This window comes from Balaenoptera borealis (genome assembly GCF_965194805.1).
Source record: "Balaenoptera borealis genome assembly, chromosome: 8".
Classification (NCBI taxonomy): domain Eukaryota; kingdom Metazoa; phylum Chordata; class Mammalia; order Artiodactyla; family Balaenopteridae; genus Balaenoptera; species Balaenoptera borealis.
In genome coordinates this window covers 79,865,797-79,891,791 of record NC_138865.1, presented here as the reverse complement: position 1 = coordinate 79,891,791, position 25,995 = coordinate 79,865,797, and the positions used below count along the sequence as shown (strand labels likewise).

The following is a 25,995-nucleotide window of genomic DNA, read 5'->3' as shown; positions in this document are numbered from 1 at the left end:
GAAAATATTTGCAAATGATGCAACTGACAAGGGCTTAATTTCCAAAATATACAAACAGCTCATACAACTCAGTAACAACAGCAACAAAAAAACCAAAACCACTGTAAATCAAAAAATGGGCAGAAGACCTAAGTAGACATTTCTCCAAAGAAGATATACAGATGGCCAACAGGCCGATGAAAAGATGCTCAACATCACTAATTATTAGAGAAATGTAAGTCAAAATTACAAGGTAGCACCTCACACTAGTCAGAATGGCCATCATTAGAAAGTCTACAAATAACAAATGCTAGAAAGGGTGTGAAGAAAAGGGAACCCTCCTATACTGTTGGTGGGAATGTAAATTGGTACAGCCACTATGGAAAACAGTATGGGGGTTCCTCAAAAAACTAAAATTGGAGTTGCCATATGATTCTGCAATCCACTCCTGGGCATATATCTGGAGAAAACTATAATTTGAAAAGATACATGCACCCCAATGTTCAATGCAACACTATTTACAACAGCCAAGACATGGAAACAACCTAAGTGTCCATCAACAGAGGAATGGATAAAGAAGATGTGGTACGTATATACAATGGAATATTACTCAGCCATATAAAAGAATGACATAATGCCATTTGCAGCAACATGGATGGACCCAAAGATTATCATACTAAGTGAGGTAAGTCAGAAAGAGAAAGACAATACCACACAATATCACTTATATGTGGAATCTAAAAGATGACACCAATGAACTTACCTATGAAACAGAAACAGACTCACAGACATAGAGAACAGACCTGTGGTTACCAAGGGGTAGGGAGGAGTTTAGGATTAGTAGATGCAAACTATTATATATAGAATGCATAAACAACAAGGTCCTACTGTATAGCACAGGGAACTATATTTAGTATCCTGTGATAAACCATAATGGAAAAGAATATGAAAAAGAATACATGTATGTATAACTGAGTCATTTTGCTGTACAGCAGAAATTAATACAACATTGTAAATCAACTATACTTCAATATAATTTTCTAAAAATTAAATAAAAGAAAAAAATGGGCAAAGGAATTTAATAGACAGTTCTCAAAACAACTATACAGAAAGAGCCAATAAATACATGAAAAGATGTTCAACATCATTAGCCATCAGAGAAGTGAAAATCAAAACCACAGTGAGATACTACTTTACACTCATTTAGGATGGCTATAGTCAAAAGGACAGAGAAGTGTTGGCAAGGGTGTAGCTAAATGGAAAACTCACACAATGCTGGTGGGAATGTAAAATGATGCAGCTGCTTTGGAAAACAGTCTGTCAATTCCTCAAAAAGTTAAATATAGAGTTACCATTTGAGGCAACAATTCCACTCCTAGGTATATATACCCAAGAAAACTTGAAACTTGTCCATACAAAATACTGTCCATTAATTTTCATAGCAGCATTTTTCACAGTAGCAAAAAAGTAGAAACAAACCAAAAATATCCATCATCTGATGAATGGGCAAACAAAATGTGGTATATCCATACAATGAAATATTATTTGGCAATAAAAAAGAATGAAGCACTAATTCATGCTATACCATGGATGAACCTTGAAAATATCATGCCTATTAGTAAAAGAAGCCAGACAGAAAAGGCCACATATTATATGATTCCATTAATATGAAATGCCCCAAACAGACAAATTCTTAGAAATAGAAAGTAAATTAGTAGGACTTCCCTGGTGGCACAGTGGTTAAGAATCCGCCCACCAGTGCAGGGGACATGGGTTTGATCCCTGGTCTGGGAAGATCCCACATACCACGGAGCAGCTAAGTCCATGTGCCACAACCACTGAGCCTGCGCTCTAGAGCCCACAAGCCACAACTACTGAAGCCCGTGCACCTAGAGCCCATGCTCCACAAGAGAAGCCACCGCAATGAGAAGCCCACACACCACAACGAAGAGTAGCCCCCGCGCACCGTAGCTAGAGAAAGCCCGCGTGCGCAGCAACGAAGACCCAATGCAGCCAAAAATAAATAAATAAATAAGTAAATTTTTTTTAAAAAAGAAAGAAAGTAAAATAGTTTTACCAGACACTGGGGAGAGGGAGCAATGGGGAGTGACTGCTAATGGGTATTAGTGTTTCCTTTTCGGGGTGTTAAAGTGTTCTGGAATTGGGTAATGATAACTGTTGTACAACCTTGTAAATATACCATGTGGATTTGGTATACAATACAGTGTGACAAAAAAGTGAATTGTACGCTTTAATGGGTGCATTGTATGGTATGTGCATTATACCTCAATAAAGCTATTTTTAAAACAGAAGATAAAATAAAGACATTCCCAGATAAAAACAAAATTGTTAATGCTGTTTCTTTTTCAATAGTGTGATTGCTGACATTTTTGTATTATTCTTTAGCGTCTCTGGGCATGAAGTTTTCTACTGAACATGTGTTATTTTAACAATCCCAAAATATATATATTAATGAAAAAAACTACCTTTCTAAAAATACAAAAGGACAAATTAAACCACAGTACTCTTTACAAAATACTGTATGACTAAATTCCAACCTCACAGTGAAATATTTTCTTACAGATAAGAGAAAATAAATTAATACTTACTTAACTGCTTGTGCTCCTGGTCTTTGCACAATCAAAGTGCTAAATTCTTCCACTACAATATCTAACAGTTCATATTTTTGTTGTTGTTCTCTTAGAATAATAGACATACTTTTCAAGTGAGCAAAAAACTTCATGGCTTCAAACTAGAGTATATTCAGAGGAATAAAATGAAAAAAATTATCTATATGTATATATATATCTATATATATCTATATATATATAAATACAACAAATACTCCTATTTATATAGTTTTTCTCTCCAAAAACCAGAAAAATACTTCAAAAACAACCCTTCGTATATTAAAGGATCACCACATAACACTAAAAAGTAGGGGACAATTTTTATCCCTACCTTGGAAACTAAAATAAATGCAATATTTATAGACTCAAAGAAAGATCACAGAACAACTCAGTAACATATATTTATGAAAGGATTAAAAATAGGCATATCTATCACTAAATGCTCAGGTATAAGGCAAGAAAACATTTTACTGTTTTTGGCAAGGTTGGATCAACTGCTGTTTCACTATAGCCAATTGCTTCATATAGTAAAGTTTTTTCTTCAGGTGTCAACATTTCTTCAAGACCTAAAAATCATAAAGAAGTGTTTTATGTTCTTAACTGGTAACAAGATAAAACCGACCCAAAATTTAGCTGCTTTTAATAAATTAAATGCAAATTTTACTCTCTTTTTATAATACTTTTAAGAAATTATATTCACTGAATGCTAGGATGGCATTGCCAATTTTAGAAGGTTTATTCTCCCAAAATATAAATTGCTAAATACATAAATTTAGCAATATAAATTTCTAAGTATTTGTATTAAGCACACAAAATAGATACCTGTATTAGGCACTTAATGGCATTGTGCTAAGCAACATACTTAGCGTACAAAGTAGGTAATATTAATATCATTTCTCCACATTTTATTACAGATGATGAAATTGAGGTTTAGAGAGCTTAAATAATTTGCCAGGGCCACACTGCTAATAAACGATAGATCTAGAATGTAAACTTAAGCCCCTAAGCCTCCATGGTCTTAAGCATTTTGTTGGGAAGCAAAAATCTTTCCAACAAATAATTTCGATAAAAATTCACAGTGGTTTATACCCTTTTGGAATTTTTATTTTATCTATGACTGTGCTATATGCACTTACTAAATCCTCTAGACATAATGCTATTTTGCAAGCATTATTAAGATTTTAAAAATTTATTTTATTTGATTTTTATTTAACACATATATTTACAATATTTAATAGTAATTTTACTGATAATAAGAATTATATATCATATGTATATATACTTAAAATGCCTATTTTAATGAAAGAGAAAATTTCCTGCAAAACTTAATTTCACACCTGATGGTTAGCTACACTACCACAGCCTGATGATAAACTGCACTACAATAAAATGAAATGGACATACTTCCAGGTTTAAGATCTGGTTGTTGTTTAGTACGTGATTCTGACCAAGTCCACAGCCAGCTAAACCATCCTTTATTATCCTCTGACTCTTGTGCTCCTTCTCTGAAAATCCTGTATCCAGCTTTCTTTATCTAAAATGAATAAATTTACAAATAAATGACAAATTATCCTTTATTTAGTAATCTAAAGAAACAGGATATTTCTAAAACTTATCTACTTTAGTGAATAAGTATAAACAATAATCATACTGACAATAAAACATAGTAACCACAACATTGGCCAAACATCAGAATTTAGGATTACCAGGTACTTAGCACCACTGTCTTATAAGCAATGGTAATGGGGGGAAAAAAATTGGCTTTCACCTTCATATGAACTCTCAGTATTTGATAAGCCCAATTAGTTAGAAAGAATTTTTTTCCCATAGAACCTGTCTGGTTTAAATACATGTGGCAAAACAGTGCATCAAATTTTCTTATAATATAAATAAGCAAATTTGAACCCTTTTTAGGAAATAGTATATTACAGCACAATACCAATAACATCACAACATCTATCAAATCTGTATAAATTCTAGATTTATTTTTACTAATTGAAAGACAATCCGGAATTACCTCAACTTCTGCCTGTTGTCTTGCTATAGTTATATTAAATACATCCAAAGTCTTTTCCAACTCCTAAAAATACAAATAAAGTGTTTACATAAATAACTTTATATAAATAATTTTCATATATTCTCTATCAAATTGCTGTACTAAAGAAGAGATAGGAAGCAGAAAACAGGTCACCCATCAACATAATATTCCTGTTAAATTCTGAAAAGCAATGCTTGTATATATGTCAGCTTGGAAATTAGTAATGATGGAACAACTTTCTGAACAAAGAAATCATACATGTCATGCATGTAAGAGTTAGAATACTATAAGATATACAGGCACGCATTAGAAGATAATATACATGCACTGTTTAAAATGACTTTTATTTGGGCTTTAACTACAGTTAAGGGTAAACACATCAGTGTCACTTTCAACTAAAAATACAATTTTAAGTCCTTCATATTACATGCACATTTCATACGTCATCATTAAGATACATCAAGTAGATCTAGATACACATAAAACTTGTTTTTAAATTTTATACTTTTCCAAGTATTTCAGTATAGCTACTGAAATAAACTGAGATAAGCTCAATCTTTCATCATATCTATACATTATTTCCATGATTACTTTTGAGAGCTTCATGCTCAAACCACTTTTAGTCCCAAAGAGAAACAGTGATGACCAACCATTACCTGGAAAACTTTACTCAGGGTTCTGCAGTCCAATAGACTTAGAGGGTTACGGTTAAGATCCAAAACTAGGTAAGGAAATCTGTAACCACCAAAGCAGAAACCCAAGCATTCATAATAGCCTAGGTCTTCAGAAAGTCTTCTACTTCAAAATAAAAATAAAACTCAATCTTAGGGAGTTTTTTGGAAATTGGCCTGGATTCATAACGGTTCCATTAATTTTGAGAGACTAACTCTTCTTAGACTCCCTAAGCTGTACTTCATCCATCTGTAAAACAGTCCCGTCTAGAATATACCGTAATGCTAAAAGATTAAGACTAATATTTAGAGAACTCAGGAGACGGCTAATTAAGTGTAAAGTTGCTGGTGAAGACCAGAAATGCCACAAGGATTAAGAGGAAAAAAAGCACTGTTTGAGCAAAAAATTCAGGAAAGTTCATACAAGAGATGGGACTTAAGCAAAACTTGAGGAAAGAGTAAAACTGAGATAGACATGAAGAAAGGCAGATGGAATGCATGAGCAGACTTGGCTATAAGTATAAGCATATACATATAGAAGACAGGACATTTATTTGATTAATGCACAGTTAGATGGTAACATAGGGAAATATGGAGTGGTGACATAACATAAGGCTTTGAAACCAACACAGAGAAGACTGGAATCAATGGAGCAAATATTTTCTAGGCTTTTGAGGTTTGTAAATGTCATAATAATGTGAGGCTTCAAGTTACTATTTGCATAAACCCAAATCTCTCCAGATTGAGGAGAATCTCAAATTCCAAATGCACACAGGAAAACTTCACCAGGGTTTGTAACATCCAACTGAAGTTAAGGAGTATGAAAAAGTCTAGTAAGTAAAAGAGACAGAGAATGATCAGTACAAATTAGAACAGGTAAGTAGGGAGTGTTAGTCACTAAAGACTGAGGAGTTAAGTAGTACAAAATATTTAACAAATTTTTTAAATGCTAACCTCCAAAGAGTTGAGAAGTTCACCAGATGGCTTCTTACTTGTTAGCTTTCTTTTATACAGTTCTTTATATTGCTTCATTTTTTGCCTGTGTTCTCTTATATGCTTCCATGACCACATCCGTAAGTGGGGCTGAACATTTACTTCAAGAATACCACGTATAGCATAAACCCACCTAGTTAAAAAATAAAAACAAAAACCCTACACTTAAAAACACCCTCAAACCAACAGTATAAAATATAACTGATATTGCTTCTACTCTAACAGCATACATAATACAGAGACTATGAAAATGGTATATTATCTGGGCACTTGCTTCTTCCCAGCCCTATTAGTAATTAATAATACACTATTTAGGGGCTTCCCTGGTGGCGCAGTGGTTGAGAGTCTGCCTGCCAATGCAGGCGACACGGGTTTGAGCCCTGGTCTGGGAAGATCCCACATGCTGCGGAGCAGCTAGGCCCGTGAGCCACAATTACTGAGCTTGCGCGTCTGGAGCCTGTGCTCCGCAACAAGAGAGGCCGCGATAGTGAGAGGCCCACGCACCGCGATGAAGAGTGGCCCCCGCTTTCCACAACTAGAGAAAGCCCTCGCACAGAAACGAAGACCCAACACAGCCATAAATTAATTAATTTAAAAAATAATAATAATAATACACTATTTAGTCTTATCTCTTTCCTAAATGAAAATAATCAAAATCACTGAATTTTGTTACAATAAATATAGTTCTACAGAAAACCTATTAAAGTATTAATTGGCAACTAGCAGTTCAGCCACCTGAATAGTAATGAAAGTAGTCAACTGAAAGAGTAATTGCAACTTCTAGAAACTAGGCAAGAGCTTAATAATTGGAAAAATAAGACTTTTGAATCTTAAAAAGGGGTTGCACTTTATAGACTACCTTTCAGGTTTATAATAGGTTTAATATGTCTGATACCAAAGTTTGAAAACTAAAAAAAAGACATGGTTAGAAAACAAACTGGGATATGGTTTCTTAATAATTCCAAAAATACAGTAAATGAATGGAATGCTAGTATTTCCAGTTGCAAATTCATTATAAAGAATCCTTTAACTCAGTTTTACTCATGTAATAAGCAAATGCCACTACAAGTGTTTCAAGACAAATATTACATTATAGTTTCTATCAGCCCTTAAACAGTATCTTAAAAAGTCAAGAAATTCACTTTTATACCATATTTTTTTAAATCTTAAAAAACTTAGATTGAGCAATTCCACTGGGTATTTACCTGAAGAAAATGAAAACACTAATTCAAAAAGATACACGCACCCCCACGTTCACTGCAGCATTATTTACAAGAGCCAAGATATGGAAACAACCAAGTGCCCAGTGATGGATGAATGGATCAAGAAAATGTGTGTATATATATACAAACAATGAAATGTTATTCAACCATAAAAGGAATAAAATCTTGCCATTTGTGACAACATGAATGGCTACTGAGGGCATTATGCTAAGTGAAATAAGTCAGACAGAGAAAAAGAAAGACAAATACTGTATGATCTCACTTATATATTGAATTTAAAAAAATGAGCTCATAGATCCCAAGAATAGACTGGTGGTAGCCAGAGGCAGTGGGTCGGGGATGGGCAAAATGGGTGAAGGGGATCCAAAAAACTTCCAGTTATAAAATAAATAAGTCATGGGGATATAATGTACAGCATGGCAACGACAGTTAATAATACTGTATGGCATATTTGAAAGTTGCTAAGAGAATAGATCTTATAAGTTCTTATAACAAAAAATATAGTTTTGTTAACTATGCATGATATTGGATGTTAACTAGACTTATTGTGGTGATCATTTTGCAATATATACCAATATCGAATCATTATGTCGTACACCTGAAACTAATATATGTCGATTGTACTTCAATTTGAAAAAATTTAAGGCATATTACCATTCTTTGGCATGGTAGTGGAGAGGTACATCAGGTTTGAATTTCCTGTATGGTAGATTTTGCGTCATCACATCAACCGATTCAAGAAGTTCCATAAGACTGAAATACTGAAGAATGAAAAAAATTAAAGTTCTTAAATGTTTCAGATTTTTTAATTGTCAAAGATAAAAGTTAAATTATTGACTTTTTAAAGGAAATGTTATCATACACCATTATGAGTTTTTGAAAAACACTTAAAATCTTAGCTCTCCTTTCATCAAACTATAACTCACAATTTAAAATTTCATTTAAAAAAAATCACCTGTGGTTTATTAAATTCAATTGTTATGTCATGTAACTCAACATCCAGGCTTATTTTGGGGGCAGAAAAGTCAAAATCCAATCCGCGATTCATCTGAAGTTTGGCATTAGCAGATATGGGGCGAAATACTGGAAAATAACACAGATTTTTAAAAATTAAATTGAGTTTTTTTTCAAGAGTCTCAAAGTGCTAAAGGAATCAAGTTGAAAATGCTGATTTTCATTTCTTATATACCCTTTCTACAGCTCCCAGATTTCCATACTGCTATGACTTGATCATATGAACTGTCACTTAGTGTTGAAGAGTCTTTCATATTTTTCCTATCTATAATTCATATTGTCTTTTATGAGTACAATAAAAGCTAACTGAACTCCCCCTCAAAACAAAATAACCCTTACAAGCAGGAACACTCTCTAAAAGGCAAAACAGTCCAGTAAGACAATTTTAATAAAAGTATAGTTTTAAGGAATGAATAGACATTAGAAATGCTAAGGGGAAAAATATTTTATTTAGCCACTGACTTTCATTATATAATTATAATTCCTGAATTTCGGGTCAGTGTCTCTGTATCCATCTGTCCCCACTTTTAACTTGAAAAAGGAGAGGAGATAAGATGAGAGTTTATCCAAGATAACCTTCTTGGCTCAACCCATAATCTAGGATTTCTCTCAACCCTTTGCATTTAGTGCCAAAAAGAATAAGAATAATGCAGAGGGAGACCAGTAATAGCAGAATCTAGAAAGAGATCAACCACTAAATTATAAGCTAATTTGTATACAAAGATAATATATTCCTCTTGTTTTAATACCCTCCTTGGTTACAATAATTTATCCATCCCTGGGCTTCACCCTCTCCCATCTCTCTCAGATTTTAGCTCCTGGCAACTCTAATTTCTGGATTATTTCAATATACAAATGATCGTTCCAATACCATAGCCGCTCAGTTCCCTGGACTCTTCCCCCCTCACCTCATCCACTAGACCTTATCATACCGATATCCTCAACCTCTCAATAAACTCAGGCTCAAGCATCCAACTCTCCTACCACCACCACCTATCTCTCTAGTAATCCAATACCAAACCTCAAGTCTTAAGGGAACTACCATTCATTGATCCTCTATCTTTGTTCTGTCTTTCACTTCTGCTTCATGTCCTCAGCTCTCTCCCTACCTTGTTGACAGTTATTTCAGTCATTCCCTTGCATTCACCCTTTAACTCCTTTGCCCTTCTCACTTTGTCAGTACTTACTAGGCAAAACTCGAATTCCAAATAAAGCCACTCTATTTACTCCATAACTCTATTCACTCCACATCAATACCTAAGCAGCTGTATGTGGTTGGGAAAAAACAAAATCACACTGATTGGTCTCACATTAATGTCATAAATCTCAAGTAGGTACTTAATGTTGTTGACTAATCATACAACATTCTTTTAGTCCAGGGATAGGCCAAACCTATACCATAGCCTGTTTTTGTATAGCAAGTGAGCTAGAAATGATTTTTATACTTTTAAAGGGTTGTTTAAAAGAAACAGAAAAATATGTGACAGAGACTATACATGACCTATAAAATGTAAAATGTTTGTTTACTACATGGCCCTTTGCAAAAAGAAAATTAGCCAACCCCTACTCTGACCCAGTGGTTCTCAAACTGTAGTATTCATCAGAATCACTAGGACAGCTTGTTAAAAATAGATTGCTAAGCTTCACTCTCAGAGGTTCTGATTCAGTATGTCTGGGATGGGCCCTGGAATTTATATTTCTAACATGTTTCCAAGTGATACTGATGTTGCTAGTCTAAACCGCACTTTGATAATACCGTTCTCATCAATTCACTCTCTCATTCCCCTACATGGCTATCTCATAGCCCCTCCTCCCTCTGAAAACCTCTAATTCCTCAGGTAGTTTAAAAAAAAAAAGAGTTCAGAAGAAAAAAAATCCCATTAACTCCAACCACCATATTTACTTGTTCACCCAACACTAAGACTTTCTTTCTTTTCTTCCTTCCTTCCTTCCTTTCTTTCTTTCTGGCTGTGTTGGGTCTTCGTAGCTGCATGCAGGCTTTAGTTGCAGCGAGCCAGCGGCTACTCTGCGTTGCAACGCGTGGGCTTCTTATTGTGGTAGCTTCTCTTGTTGCGGAGCACGGGCTCTAGGCACACGGGCTCAGCAGTTGTGGCCCGCGGGCTCTAGAGCGCAGGCTCAGTAGTTGTGGCACATGGGCTTAGTTGCTCTGCGGAATGTGGGATCCTCCCGGACCAGGGCTCAAACCCGTGTCCCCTGCGTTGGCAGGCGGATTCCTAACCACTGCGCCACCAGGGAAGTCCCGGACTTCTCTCCTATAACTGTAATCTACCTTATAAACAAACTGACCATGCTCCTACCTGTGGCAAAGCACTCCACTTGTACACTAGATTCTACCCCCTTTCACCCATGTCAATACAGAAATAATCCCTTCTCTCTTATTTTTCATGTTCTATGGATCATTCCAATCTTAGCCTATAAACAAGCTGCTATCTCTCCCATTAAATAAAAAAACAAAACCAAAAAGAAATCCTTCATTCATCCTTCCCCCTCCAGCAAGTGTGCCAGTTATCAACTGATTGCCCATAACCTCCAGATCACCCTTCCCTGACTGCTCTAAAACCTAGATTTGGGTCCTTTAAATATTTTTTCTTTACCAGCTAGCATAATGTTAATCTTTATCAGCAGAGGACACGGGAGAGATACTGCAGGAGCAAGGAGTTATGCTTCCTGGTTCTAATGTGCTCATTCAGCAGACTCCTGCAATGCCATGGTTCTCCAACATGCAGCTCCTAAAGAAAATGGCTTCTCCAGTGTCCAGGTCCTCCAGCACAACAGATTTCTTCAGCACCAGACTCCTGCAGTACATGGCAGCTTGCACCATCCAACAGCCAGCAAATTCTCTCAGTACGCTGCTAAGGCAGTTTAAGAGTGGAGTGCCTTCTGGAGACAACTCTCCATGAGGCTCCCTAAAGGGTCTGTTTCCCTAAAGTTCCTGAATGCGAATTTATAGGTTTAACTGACAGGGCACCACAGACTTTCCTGCCTCCTAGTGACCCATGGCCACGCCCTTTCCAACAAGTTCTAGATCTCAGTGCTGAGGGAGGTAGACCCTCTTCTTTGGACACTCCACCTAAGTCCTAGGGTAAGGGCTGTTCCTTCTATCTACTATTCTTATATTCTTTAGAGTTCTCTTTACTTTTTATTAGCCAATCCCTTGTTACTCTAATCCCCTGGTATATTTAGTAATTCTTCATAAATACTTTCCCTGCTCAAATTACTATGTGGTTTCTCTTTCTTCATCAGACTCTGACTGGAACAGCCAGAAATAACAGTAGGGTAAAGGAGAAATAAGTCAAACTTGAAGTGACAGATTTGAGAATCGTCAACACAAATGATACAGAAAAGTGTTTTGCTTCTGCATATATATTATAAATATATTTAATTTTGTAGGAAAATTAATATGAAATATCACAGTGACATCAACAATATTCATTTAAAATTTATACTGATTACTTTAATTGTACATTTATTTTATGAAATGTACTTACCAAAATCATAACCTTCTGGAATACTTTCATCAGCAATACCATTCCTCAGGCTGTCCTATTAAAAGACAAATGGATTTTATTTATATTCATGCCAATATACCTTTATTCTACAAAATCCTATTATATGCAAAAGAAAAATGCCTAAAAGCAATTTAAAAAATAACTCAAACTTAGCAGAACTTAGCTAAGAAAATATTAAAATGGTTAGACACTAGCTCATTAAACTACTATTATATAAGAATGCTCTAGAAAGTTTTAGGATATGTGTGTTTATATATATGTGTACAAGCACATACACAAAATTTGACAAAATTCAACATCTATTTATGAAAAAAACTCTCAACAAAGTGGATACAGAGGTAACGTATCTCAACATAATGAAGGCCATAGATGACAAGCCCACAGCTATCATCATACTCAAGAGTGAAAAGCTGAAAGCTTCTCCTCTAATATCGGGAACAAGACAAAGAGGCCCACTTTCACCACTTTTATTCAACACGGTATTAGAAGTCCTAGCCAGAGAAATTAGGTAAGAAAAATAAAGGCATACGAATTGGAAAGGAAGAAGTAAAACTGTCACTATTTGCAGATGACATAATAATATAAATAGAAAACCCTAAAGACTCCGCCAAAAACTGTTAAAACTAATACTAAATGAATTAAAGTTGCAGGATATAAAAATCAATATATGGAAAACTGAGGTGTTTCTATACACTAATAACAAACTATCAGAAAGAGAAATTAAGAAAAAAATTGCATTTACAATTGCATCAAAATGTAACAATAAATTTCACCATGGTGAAAGACTTGTACCCTGAAAATGATAAGGCACTGAGGAAAGAAAATGAAAAGGACACTAACTGATGGAAAGACATTCCATGCTCATGGATTTGAATAATATTGTTAAAATGTCCATATTACCCAAAGCAATCTACAGATTCAATGCAATCACCATCAAAATACCAATTGCATTTTTCACAGAAATAGAAAAAACAATACTAAAATTTGTATGGAACCACAAAGGAACCCGAATAGCCAAAGCAATCTTGAGAAAGAAGAATAAAGCTGGAGGCATCATCCTCCCTGATTTCTAACTATATTACAAAGCTTTAGTAATCAAAACAATATGGTACTGGCATAAAAACAGATACAGATCAACAGAATAGAAGAGACAACCCAGAAATCCCATGCATATATGGTCAGTTAATTTATAACAAAGAGCCAAGAATATACAATGGGGAAAGGACAGTCTCTTCAAAAAATGGTGCTGGGAAACCTTGACAGCCATATGCAAAAGAATGAAATTGCACTACTATCTTACATGATAAATGAAAATAACTCAAAATGGATTAAAGACTTGAACATAAGACCTGAAACCATAAAAATCCCTAGAAGAAAACAGGTGGTAATTTCCTTGACATCAGTTTTGGTGATGATTTTTTGGATTGGACAACAAAAACAAAGGCAACAAAAGCAAAAATAAACAAATATGACTACACCAAATTAAAGGCTTCTGCACAGCAAAGGAAACCACCAATTACATGAAAAGGGAACCTTATGAATGAAAGAAAATATATGCAAATCATATACCTGATAAGGGGTTAATATCTGAAATATATAATGAACCCATATAACTCAAAATCAAAAAAATAAACAATCCAATTAAAAAATGGGCAGAATACCTGAAAAGACATTTTTCAAAGAAGAAATACAGATGGCTAACAGGTACATTAAAAGATGCTCAACAACACTAATCATTAGAGAAATGCAAATCAAAACCACAAAGAGATACCACCTCACACTTGTTAGAATGGCTATTTTCAAAAAGACAAAAAATAACAAATGTTGGTGAGCATGTGAAGAAAAGAGAACCCTTCTGCTCTGTTGGTGGGATGCAAATTGGTGCAGACACCATGGAAAACAATATAGCAGAGCCTCAAAAAATTAAAACAGAACTACCATATGATCCAACAGTTCCACTTCTGAGTATTTTCCTGAAGAAAACAAAAGCACTAACTTGAAAACATATCTGTACCATGTTCACTGCAGCATTATTTATAATAGCCAAGATACGGAAACAACCTAAATGTCCTCCAAAAGGTGAATGAAGAAAATGTTTTACACACACACACACACACACACACACACACACACAATGGAATATCACTCAGCCATAAAAAAGAATGAAATTGTGTCATTTGTGACAACACAAATGGACCATGAAATAGCTCAGAGAAAAACAAATACTGTATTATCTCACTTCATGTGGAATTTAGGAAAAAAAGACAAACTCATAGATACAAACTCATAGACTGGTGGTTGCCATAGGGGGGGAGTGGGGATGGGCAAAATTGATGAAGGGAATCAAAAGGTCCAAACTTCCAGTTATAAAATAATTATTATGTCATGCAGATGTAATGTACAACATGGCGACTGTAGTTAATAATACTGTATTGCATATCTGAAAGTTGCTAAGGGTAAATCTTAAAAGTTCTCATCACAAGAAAAAAAACTGTGTAACTATGTATGGTGATGGATGTTAACTAGACTTACTGTGGTGATCATTTTGCAATATATACAAATATCAAAACATTATGTTGCATACATGTAACTAATAAATGTTGCATGTCAATTATATAAAAAAAGGCATGTGTTTATATGTTTCTGTACAGACACATATATATTCACCTATTTCTGTAAATTCTGCTAATGGATTTTGCCTAAGGAAAAAAAGGACAACTGACTACAGTATGTCAGATAAATGACAATGAATAAAACCTTATGCAAAATATGACACCAACAAAAGTGTATATGCATATATCAAAAAAACTTACTCACCAATGATTCATCATAATTACCAAGATAAAACATCTGAGACTTCACATTCCAATAGGCAAAAAGGTTATCCAATAGGATTAACTGAAAATAAATCAATTTTATTACAAGCCTCATTTTCATCGAAGATTCTTTAACATATGCTTTTTTCAGAATCTCAAATAATTGGTCATATAACAGTTAAGCAAGTAAACACAATTCACAAAAATCCTTATCTATATATTATCATTTGCCTTCCTAATTAAAAGTATGTTTTGTCAAGCCCATGGGTTGACAAAACGTATTTGTTTATTTTACCTTACGAAATAGTTTCTCAGTTTCATCATGTAAACATGGAATCCAGTATTGATCAGTTGTCTAAAAAGGAAAATAAAAAGCAGTAAAAAACTGTCACTTGCATGTGAAATGGCAGAGTGATAAATAGAATCTATCATGCCCTAGACCAAGTTTCCATTAAAATGTCCTTGAAAACATAACATTCAGGGGCTTCCCTGGTGGCGCAGTGGTTAAGAATCCGCCTGAAATGCAGGGGACACAGGTTCAAGCCCTGGTCTGGGAAGATCCCACATGCTGCAGAGCAACTAAGCCCACACACCACAACTACTGAGCCTGTGCTCTAGAGCCCACGAGCCGCAACTACTGAGCCCATGTGCCACAACTACTAAAGCCCATGTGCCTAGAGCCCGTGCTCCACAACAAGAGAAGCCACCGCAGTGAGAAGCCCACGCATCACAAAGAAGAGTAGCTCCCGCTCGCCGCAGCTAGAGAAAAAAAAACCCGCAGGCAGCAACGAAGACCCAATTCAGCCAAAAATAAAATAAATAAATTTTTTAAAATAATAATAATAAACATTCAGTCAAAGAATATTAACTGAATATTCTGCATTCAAGGATCTCATTGCTTGGTGGAAAAGCAAACTAGTAAACAAATTACAAACAGGTAAGTGCCATTATGGAGGTTAAATACACAGTACTCTGGGAGAACATGGTGGGAGCCTCAATCTCAGGGATGTGATGGCGAAAGTGATATCTAACCTAATAAGTGACACATTAATAGAAATTATCAATTCTAAATTCAGTAGGGAATATGATTCACGGTAGGAAGATATTTGAATATACGACATGTTCAAAGAAGTGAAATAGCCCAATATGGCCAAAGAACATATTCAAAACGGAAAGAGGTAAAATTTGGTATCTTACCTGGGGACAGATTACAAGGGGATTATAAACTATTTTAAGGCAAAACTATGGACTTTATTCTGAGAGCAATGAAAAGTCACTGAGGGGAATAAACTGATATCTGATGCTTATGTTAAAAAGATGGTTTTCATTTTCTTCTAGAGAACTAAATGGACTAGAACAGTGTTGCTCAAAGTTTTCACACAATTAGGATCACCTGGAAGGCTTTTTAAACTAGATTGCTGGGTCCCAACCTGAGTTTCTAATTTAATATGTCTGGGCTGGGGGACAAGTTTCCAAGGACCTCCAAAACCAGTGGTGAAAACCACTGCTGACACAGTTACCAATCACCTTCACATTGCCAAATCCAATGGCTAATTCTCCATCCTTATTTTTCAGCGTTAACAGTAGCATTTGACAGTTTACCTCACCCAACTTTATTGAATAACTTTTGACTTTTCTTTTTTCTCTTTCTGCTTGAGGTGGATCCAAGTTTTAAAAACAAATCATACACAAAAACTTAATGAACATAACAAATAAAAGAATGTAATGAAATACTATAGAGCAGTTGAACTGAATCAACTGAACTACACATGGCAATAAATACATGTCACAAACAATGTGTAGAGAAAAAGGGAACTTACAGAAGAATCACATAACATATTTATGTAAACTTTTAAAAATCTACCAAATACTACACAGTTTTAATGGCTATATTATATGAAGTTTAAAAACTTAGGATGTTTATCTCTTGGGTGGGAGAGAAGAGTGGAGTGGAATACAAAAGGAATTTACACTTTATTCATAACAGCTTATTCTTTAAAAGTATTTAAAACTTAATCTAAATGACAAATTCAACAATCATACCTTCTGGATATGAGCAAATGTTTCATAATTCTCTATGTGCTCCTATACTTTTAAAATTTCTCAATTTGAAAAATCAGACAGGAAGAAAGTATGCCACGATTATTAATAATAGTGATGATAAAATGATTTGTTTTTTAGGCTTTTCATGACTTATCAAAGATTCTGAAATGAACAGTACTTTTATTTTGTACTTATGCATTTAAAATTCAGAATGGATTTTTAAAGAAAATAAGTATCAAATATCATAATTGGCAAATAATAATAGGCTCTCACATTTGAAACTAAATTTGACTGTCAACCATTTTTTGAACTGTGAAACTACCTACCCTCAGTTCCAATCCAGTCTATGCACTTTCTGTACCACTTCTACACAGATACCTACTCCTGATGCTGGCATATATTAACAGTAATTACTAATTTAATTAACTATACTGCAAAATTAAATATGGTTGAATTTCTTTTTAAACAAAGTACCTGCATGCTGAGATTCTGAAGGGAAATACCAAATGACAGTGGGTTGTCTCGATTTGTGACCTAAAGAGGAAAACAGAGTAAATTTTACTCAGATTTTTAGTAGTTGTATAAAATTCATATTATAGAAGAACTTCACTTTCTGGGAAGTATGCTATTTTGAACATTCAGAAACATTTTCCAACTTTCCGGAATAATTTTTATTCCTATATTTTTCCTATTACTAATTAAAATATTAAGTATCAGTGTATTAGTGTAGTACAATAATAATACATCTGCATAATGTTTTTCAGTCTGCAAAAAAGGAAGTTTATAAAAAAAGTGATTGACCCTCACAATAGAACTATGAGAAGCCAATGATTATGTGTTTGAGAGAATACATCATATAGTTGACATCAAACAATTAGTTAAGTCTAGCTCTAATGATTCCTAGACCATTGCTCTTTCCAGGAAGTAAGCACAGTATAATTTAAAGTATTTTAAAAATATGTAACTGCTAAATTCATAACTGCCATCCATCAAAGGTGATTATAATATAAGCAAGGCATTTACCTTCATTATCTGATGTTTGAACATTTTAGGAAAGTGTAATCAAGGCACTAAGGACTGCAAATTACAACTATAATTATAAAAAATAAAGATAATGTCATCTTCAGCTCTATATCCCTCCACTTCCCAGCATCTCATAAGTTGACCACTACAGAGCAGGTGTCAACAAACAGTAAAATAAATATAAACCGGGCTTCCCTGGTGGCGCAGTGGTTAGAAATCCGCCTGCCAATGCAGGGGACACGGGTTCGTGCCCCGGTCCGGGAAGATCCCACATGCCGCGGAGCGACTAGGCCCGTGAGCCACAACTACTGAGCCTGCGCGTCTGGAGCCTGCGCTCCGCAACGGGAGAGGCCGCGACAGTGAGAGGCCCGTGCACCGCGATGAAGAGTGGCCCCCGCTCTCCGCAACTGGAGAAAGCCCTTGCACAGAAACTAAGACCCAACACATCCAAAAATAAATAAATAAATAAATTTATTTTAAAAATAAATAAATAAAATAAATAAATAAATATAAACCGTTATCACTTATTAAAATACTTACATCATCTTCATAGCGAATATGGATGTTGGAAATTTTCACTTGAAGATTTTTTATGATCTGAGTAATTAATTTTTCTGTAAAAGTGTCCTGTTTCTCCACCTGATGTTTTTCTACAATTGCAAATATCCATTTTTAATTTGAATGAAAAATACACTCTATGTGTATACACGTATTGACGTAACATAACTGTTACCTTGTTAAAGAAATATATCTGTACTTGTAAACAGAACACTAAAAGCCTGCTTTCCATAAGTCTTACATACCAAGAGACTTTCACAGGTGACTAAATGCACACAGTTTTCAAAAGCCACTTTCTTATCCAATCAAACTAAAGCCAAACATGTAGAATTTACTGTGATCAAATTTTATAATTTCTGTTAGCTATACCTGAGTACATAAGGACATAGAAAACAATAAAGATTATTAGGTAAGAATTATAATAGGCTTATATTAGAAGAGCCAGAAACAGTAGCAAAGAATGAATTTCTGCTAAAATTTATGCTATCATCATAAGTTGTCTGTGGTTAGAAGTATAAAAGAGCTGAATATGCTCCTTCCCCAGTGAATACAAAATAGGAAGATATAAGATCCTTTCCCTCTCTCCTTTTAAGCAAGGATGAAGGAAGTTCATCATTTGTTTCATTTTCCAAAATGACATTAACTATCTCTTCAATACTTTCCAGGGAAATATAAAGAATTGAGGTTCCTAATTTCTTTTTTAATATGCCTGTGATAACCACTAATTACTAACGTTTTGCCCCCACTTGAAAATGCCAATGAAGGTGATCTCCTTTCCTATTTCTAGTCCTATTCCACCTGTATATACATATTGTCTATCTTTTCCTCTAATGACCTACTACTCCCTAATTCAGCTGACCCAGAAGGTCTCAGATAAAGAAAAGTTGAAGATATCATATGTACATCAAAGACAAGTGTGAGTGAACAAGAGATAAGTGAACATATTTGAATATATTGAAAAGGACTTTAGAATTAAAAAGTGTAAAGTAGAATATAAACTATTTGAAGACAGAACATTTTATTTTAAATGTTGAATGAATCCCACCACTACCTAATAAAATCCTCTGCTCTATAAATTTATTCAGTCAGTCAATTAAATGCTAAATCTTTCTTTCCCTATCCACTAGTTTCTTTCTGACTTCCTTATCTGGCTCTGATTCCATAATAAATTATTTCACCAACACTTTAAACTCTGTGCTCTCTTTTTTCTCCTTTTCCTCTGTCAATAAAGCTCCAACCCTGCATAAAACCAACAGTCTACTTTTTATATAATCATGTGTATGCCTTGCCAGGTGAGTAGTGGAGGAGAAAAATTACAACCGAACAGATTGCAGCTACTGTAAGTTAATCATTACCAACTTCAACTCACCAGCAACCTTACTACATTTCTCCGGTCAACTTGTTCACACTCTCCAGAATAACTATTACAAAATTCTTTTTGATACTCTTCAAAGGTCCAACAACCCTTCCACTGCTCTCTTTACTCTTAGCAAATGACCTTACAACTATGGAAAAAATAGAAGTTTCTTTTCTGCAATCATCACTCAATCAAAACAGCTTTTTTTTAAGATGACCAATGACCTCCATGTCATAAATAATTATTTCTTAATCCTCAATTTACCTGATATCTCAGCAGGATCTGACATATTCTTTGCTTCCTAAAACACTCTTTTCCCATGGCGATATAATCTCCAAATTTCTTTCTCCTTATCTAACCACTCTTTCTTGATCTCTCTTTTTTTTTTTTGGCTGTTTTCCTCCTCTATACAATCCTTAAATGTTGGATTTCCTTACGGCAGGCTCAGTCCTAGAAATGTTTCTCTTCTCATTCTGTACTGTTGCTGCAGGGAATCTCATTCACACCTTATAGCCTGAACTATCTTCCTAATGCTGACAACTATCAAAAGTATACTGGATAAAGTCGGAAGTGAGATATAATCACAGAGAAGTTGGTACATTCAGTAAACTACAAAGGTCAGTATGGCTGGAACAAAGAACAGAGAAGATATGAAAGGGATGGGGCCAGTAATGAGGCTGGAAAGGTAGACAGGATTCAAATCATAAGAGCTTTTATGTATCCTGTTGAAGAGTTCAAACTTCTACCTGATAACAGTAAGGTATAACTGATGTAATTTAAGCATGGTTATTTATATTTTATATTTAAGTATAAATAGGAGGGACTTCTGATTAAACATGAGTTGCATCTATTTTTCTATTCCTCAGTAAAAGTAAAGACAAAAGTAAAGGGGAAAAATGGATAAATCTCCAAGACCAAAAGAAAAACAGTGTAGAAGAAAGAATGAATAAGAGAGAACCTCAAAAATTTAGAAGCTGGAAAGCAGACGGCCTTAGATAACATGACAGAGGAAGAAATCTGATCCTAAATGCCCGTAAATGAAGATGCCAATTGGATTTGGCAGGAGTTCTTGCATATGACACCAATGGCACAAGAAACAAAAGAAAAAGTAGACAAATTGGACTTCATGAAAATTTTAAAATCTTGTACATCATAGGATGCTATCAACAGAGTAAAGAGGCTACCCAGAGAATGGAAGATAACTTGCAAATCATATATCTAATAACGGATTAACATCCAATTATATAAAGAACTCCTACTATTCAACAATAACAACAAAAAAAAACAATTAAATGATGGGCAAAAGACTTGAACAGACATTTCTCCAAAGATAACATACAAATGGTCAATAAGCACATGAAAAGATGCTAAAATACTAATTTTTACAGAAATGCAAATCAAAACTACATGAGATACCACTTCATCCCATTAGGACCCTATTATCAAAAATATAGAAAACAACAGATGTTGGTGAGGATGTGAAAGAAATGGAACCCCTGTGCACTGCTTGTGGGATTGTAAAATGGAACAAGTCCCTGTAGAAAACATTATGGCATTTCCTCAAAAAATTAAAAATAGAGTAGAATTACCATATGATCCAGCAACTCCACATCTGGGTCTATACCCAAAAGAATTAAAAGCAGTGTCTCAAAGGGATATTTGTACTCCCATGTTCAGAGCAGCATTATTCACAATGGCTGAAGCACAGAAGCAACCCAAGTGTCCACTGATGGATAAATGGATAAGCAAAATGTGGTATACACATAAAACGGAATATTATTCAGCCTTAAAAAGGGAATTCCAACATATGCTACAACATGGATGAACCTTGAAGACATAATGCTAAGTGAAATGAACCACTTGAAAAAACATGAATACTACATGATTCCACTTACATGAGTACTGAGAATAGTCAAAATCATAGAAACAAAAAGTAGAATTGTGGTTGCCAGCGTCTGGGGGTAAGGGGGGAAGAATGGGTGGGTTATTGTTTATTGGGTGTAAAGCTTCAATTTTACAAGATGAAAGAGATATGAAGAGATATGGTGGTGATGGTTGCAATACAATAAATGTACTTAATACCACTGAACTGTACACTTAAAAGTACTTAAGATGGTAAATTTTGTTATATGTATGCCACAACAAAAAAATTTTTTTTTTAAAAAGAGGATGGGGGTAGAAATGAATGACAACAGAGAGGAAAACATAATTACAAGAAGTGTTGCCAGGAAATGTGTTAAATCTCCTTTAATGTTTTTTTACCTGTTTGTCAGCAGGTAAACTGTTTATTATTGCATTTTTTAACTTAAAAAAATAAATGCATGGCAAGGATATTTTGATCAGTACACATATATTTCTTTTAAGATGCTTAGCTATCAAATGAAGGACAGAGGAGCATAAGGTAAGCAGATGACAAGGTTAGGAAAATGACTATGTTTAAAGATAAGAGAGGCTACATTATATTTATATGCCAAAGAGAAAGATTCACTAGAAGGAGAAGTTAAGAGTCAGAGTATAGAGTGTAGGTGTTGATGGTGACACCATTACTATCACTAGCATAAGTGGAAAGGGGTTAGATTTCTGCAGGACATCTCTGTCACTGACAAAAGAAGTGGATTGAAGTAATGGACCATTTTGGTCTAGGCTGAATAGGAATGGATGTGAGCCAGAAGGTAAACAGATTTGGGAAAATATATCAAGAGACTAAGTAACTCCAAAAGGTGAGGAATTGATACAATTGGAATAAGAAAGAGAAGACAAGAAAGGTAAGAAAATATACTTGATGAAATTAATTACTATAGTTAAAATCTAAACTTACTCTTATAAGCTAGGGATATTACTTGCACTAAGATAAATTTCTATAAGGTAAAATTTCTGTAAACATGATAAAACATAGAAACCACATTAAAATTCCTCATGTAATAAGATTCTGTCATATTTTTAAAGTAATCTCAGTGCTTCCAGAAGAAAATAATACTCAAATGTGATAAATATTTAGGTCTTTTCCACTTTTCTTATTACCATTCTTATTTGTTTTTACCTTGATCAGCTACTTTTCGTTTTGCTTCTTCTATCCTTTTCAGTTCCTGTTGCTTTGCTTCAAAGAGTTGTTTTTCTTCTTTTAAAGGATCATATTTTATTCCTACAGGAAGTATAAAAAAGGAAGAATCTTAATAACCTTAAACTTACTCATTCCAAAAAATATCCTGGAAAATAATCACTAATTCAAAGTCTGCAATAATTAGAGTAAAAACCAATTTATGTTGTATTATCAAATACCAAATTTAAATATTAAAAAAATCTCCAAAAACTCACCAAAATTATTTGAACAAACATAATTATCAAATATAAAGACTTTTCCATGCACAAAAAAGAGTAACTGAAATGATAATGTTTAAAATTTGACTTACTAGAAGAAGGCACTATGAGTAGATAAATGTCTTCCAATAGAGCTTCAACTGGTTGGGTATAAAGATTTTTCCATGGAATTATAAGACTAAGATTACCTACATGAAAAAAAAAAGACAAAAAATATTATTCTTTCAACCTAGATTTACTATCAGCTTATTTTCTGTCAGGCATTAAAAGAGATAACAAAGTAGCCTTTGACCTTATGAGCTCATTAACTTTGTAGAAAGCTATTTTACAACCATAAACAAAAAGCCTTTACAGTGATGATTTGAAATTATTTGTACTAGTATTGTTGGAAAATCTACTAAACCATATTCTAAATATTTACAAATTTCTATTTCTGGTGATATACCACAAACATACCAATATTATTCTTCCATTAATCAACAACCCTTGATATTATAATATTGATTTTCCCCAATTCTTACTCAAAATCTCTAAGAAATATTTTTCTCATACTTTAAAAAGGTAGGTTACATACTTTGTATGTGTATTTTTTATATATAGATTTTACATATATATTACATGGTATATATATAGTATATACATAAGTATGATTATCATAAGTGTATGTACTAACAAATTTCTATGGTAATAATCAAGGATCCTAGGCAATATTAGAAAATCGTTCCAACTAATGGAAATATTTTACTACAACCCAATAGCAAAGTATTTTAAAAAGCATTAGATTTCTAGAACTAAAAAATACTATGCAAGGGGCTGATTATACTATTAATTCTAGTTTTATGTATTTACAAAATTTCTATAATAGTTTTTTTCAATATTTTAAAATTTTTTTACAAAGTATGAATCTCTAGATTTAGAAATAGTTGTCATGACTGGGGAAGGGAAAGACTTCTTAAATACACCAGTGTTGCATTAACTGGTTAGTAATACATACTTAGACATGTCACATTACATAACCCCCAAAATCCATGTTTTAAAAAACCCCAAATTGAGAAAAAGATTTCTTCATAATAAGTCAATTCAGAAAAAAACAAAGTATCTGATTTCTAAAAGAGGAATAACTTTCTAAGTTTTAAAATCAGAGAAGATAGTGGCCATTTCCAATTTCCATACTATCCAAAATATAACCAAAATGAAGTGAGCAAATTGGGAAAACTAACTGTGACGAATTTGACAGTTTACTTATAAATGTATCAAGCAGACTGCTTATACACATATACACACATACATTAATAATCCAAAAAAGTAAGTGAATAAAAGGACATAGAACAGTGCCACAATAGCATTAAGTATGCAAAGAAACACATATAAAACTAACAATGTACCATTTTTACCATTCAGTTTTTTTTTTTCTTTTTAAAGCCAAACTGTTTTTTCCTCTCCTTATGAAGTGCAGGCTTCTTATAGAAAATTTAGAAAATTCAGAAAAAATATAAACGAAGGTAATTTCAAAAATCTTCCACATGAAAACAATTACTTTGAAAATACGTATTTATATTTGATATGTATATAATTCTGCATGCTAAATGAGGAGAACTTTGAAAGATCAGTAAGATTAACAACCCCCATTAATGGCAAGGGGGTTGACAATATGTTCTTATAAAACTGGCTGTACTACTGTACCACTCATTTGGAAATGTGTACCTCTTTCATTCAACAAACTGTGTTCCTACTATATGCCAAGTATTGTGCTAAGTGAGGATACAATAAAATTAAAATAAAATTTTAAAATTAAATCCACTTCTCAAAAAACTTACTGTTTAGAAGAAAAAATAAATAATGATATTAAAGAATGTCAGGTTCTATGATAGAGATATGCAAACGACACCTTAAATGAGTCTCAAGATTATCTTATGTATTAGGTATTAGCGCAGTGTACCTTCTACCACCTTATATTAACGCTGAAAATTACCTTATCATCATTTTTAAACATGGTCAAAAAAGAAAAGAGAGAAAGGAAAGAAGGTAGGTTCTAAATGAAAGCAGGTCGATTTACTGCTCTTATATATATATTTTTTATTTTTCTTGAACTGATGTTAAATTTATATACACTGATTTACAATGAATATAGTTATAAAATTCAATGACTTTCAGAATATTTTCAAAAGGTATGTGAAAATGTTTACTGTAATATTTTTGTACCAATAGAAATATAAGATTACATTGTCCAAATATGCATTCAATGGATTATTACACTACCTTAAGAAATAAGGGAGGTCTAATTAACATGGATTATGAGCAATCTTTATTAAATATCAACTTAAAAATAGAATATAAAATCATACATATACCATGATTATAGGAAGTCAAAATGTTCACATGTAAACAATCATTTAAAAATCTGCAAAAATAAATATATTAGGTGTAGATAAATATATTAGGTGGGTGACATTTTTCCTGTCTTATCTATACTAGTCCTTAAATTGTGGGGGTGGGGGAAAGGAGGGAAACAGAATTTGAGTCTCAGCAATGTAAATGTAAATGATAAAAACTTTCTTTGGCATACAGTCTAATACCAACTGTAAGAGCACAAAATTGTGGAGACATTCATCATGTAATTTATATAAGCTTTCAGAATACCTTGTTCCCCAAGTGATACCAAAACACTGCAATAACATTATATAAATTCTACTACACAAATTATCTGTATAACAAAAAAGCTTCCAAGTCACAAATAATAACACTATCATCTTGCACAATACTTAAACCAATAAAGTTTAAACAACAAAGTTAAAATAATAA

General features: G+C 33.7%; 1 protein-coding gene across 1 annotated transcript in view; it reads right to left on the bottom strand.

Moving 5' to 3' along the window:
* Positions 1 to 25,995, bottom strand: part of VPS13A (vacuolar protein sorting 13 homolog A) — a 264,222-nt gene that overhangs the window by 210,962 nt on the left and 27,265 nt on the right. The window contains exons 4-17 of the mRNA XM_082401536.1: positions 23,286 to 23,381; positions 22,916 to 23,017; positions 18,501 to 18,610; positions 17,412 to 17,471; positions 15,190 to 15,249; positions 14,896 to 14,976; positions 12,058 to 12,112; positions 8,490 to 8,617; positions 8,189 to 8,295; positions 6,273 to 6,444; positions 4,627 to 4,689; positions 4,014 to 4,143; positions 3,081 to 3,175; positions 2,589 to 2,731 (exon numbers count right to left, since the gene is read on the bottom strand). Of these exons, the coding sequence (XP_082257662.1) occupies positions 2,589 to 2,731; positions 3,081 to 3,175; positions 4,014 to 4,143; positions 4,627 to 4,689; positions 6,273 to 6,444; positions 8,189 to 8,295; positions 8,490 to 8,617; positions 12,058 to 12,112; positions 14,896 to 14,976; positions 15,190 to 15,249; positions 17,412 to 17,471; positions 18,501 to 18,610; positions 22,916 to 23,017; positions 23,286 to 23,381 (1,402 nt within the window). The remainder of the gene's footprint in view (positions 1 to 2,588; positions 2,732 to 3,080; positions 3,176 to 4,013; positions 4,144 to 4,626; positions 4,690 to 6,272; positions 6,445 to 8,188; positions 8,296 to 8,489; positions 8,618 to 12,057; positions 12,113 to 14,895; positions 14,977 to 15,189; positions 15,250 to 17,411; positions 17,472 to 18,500; positions 18,611 to 22,915; positions 23,018 to 23,285; positions 23,382 to 25,995) is intronic.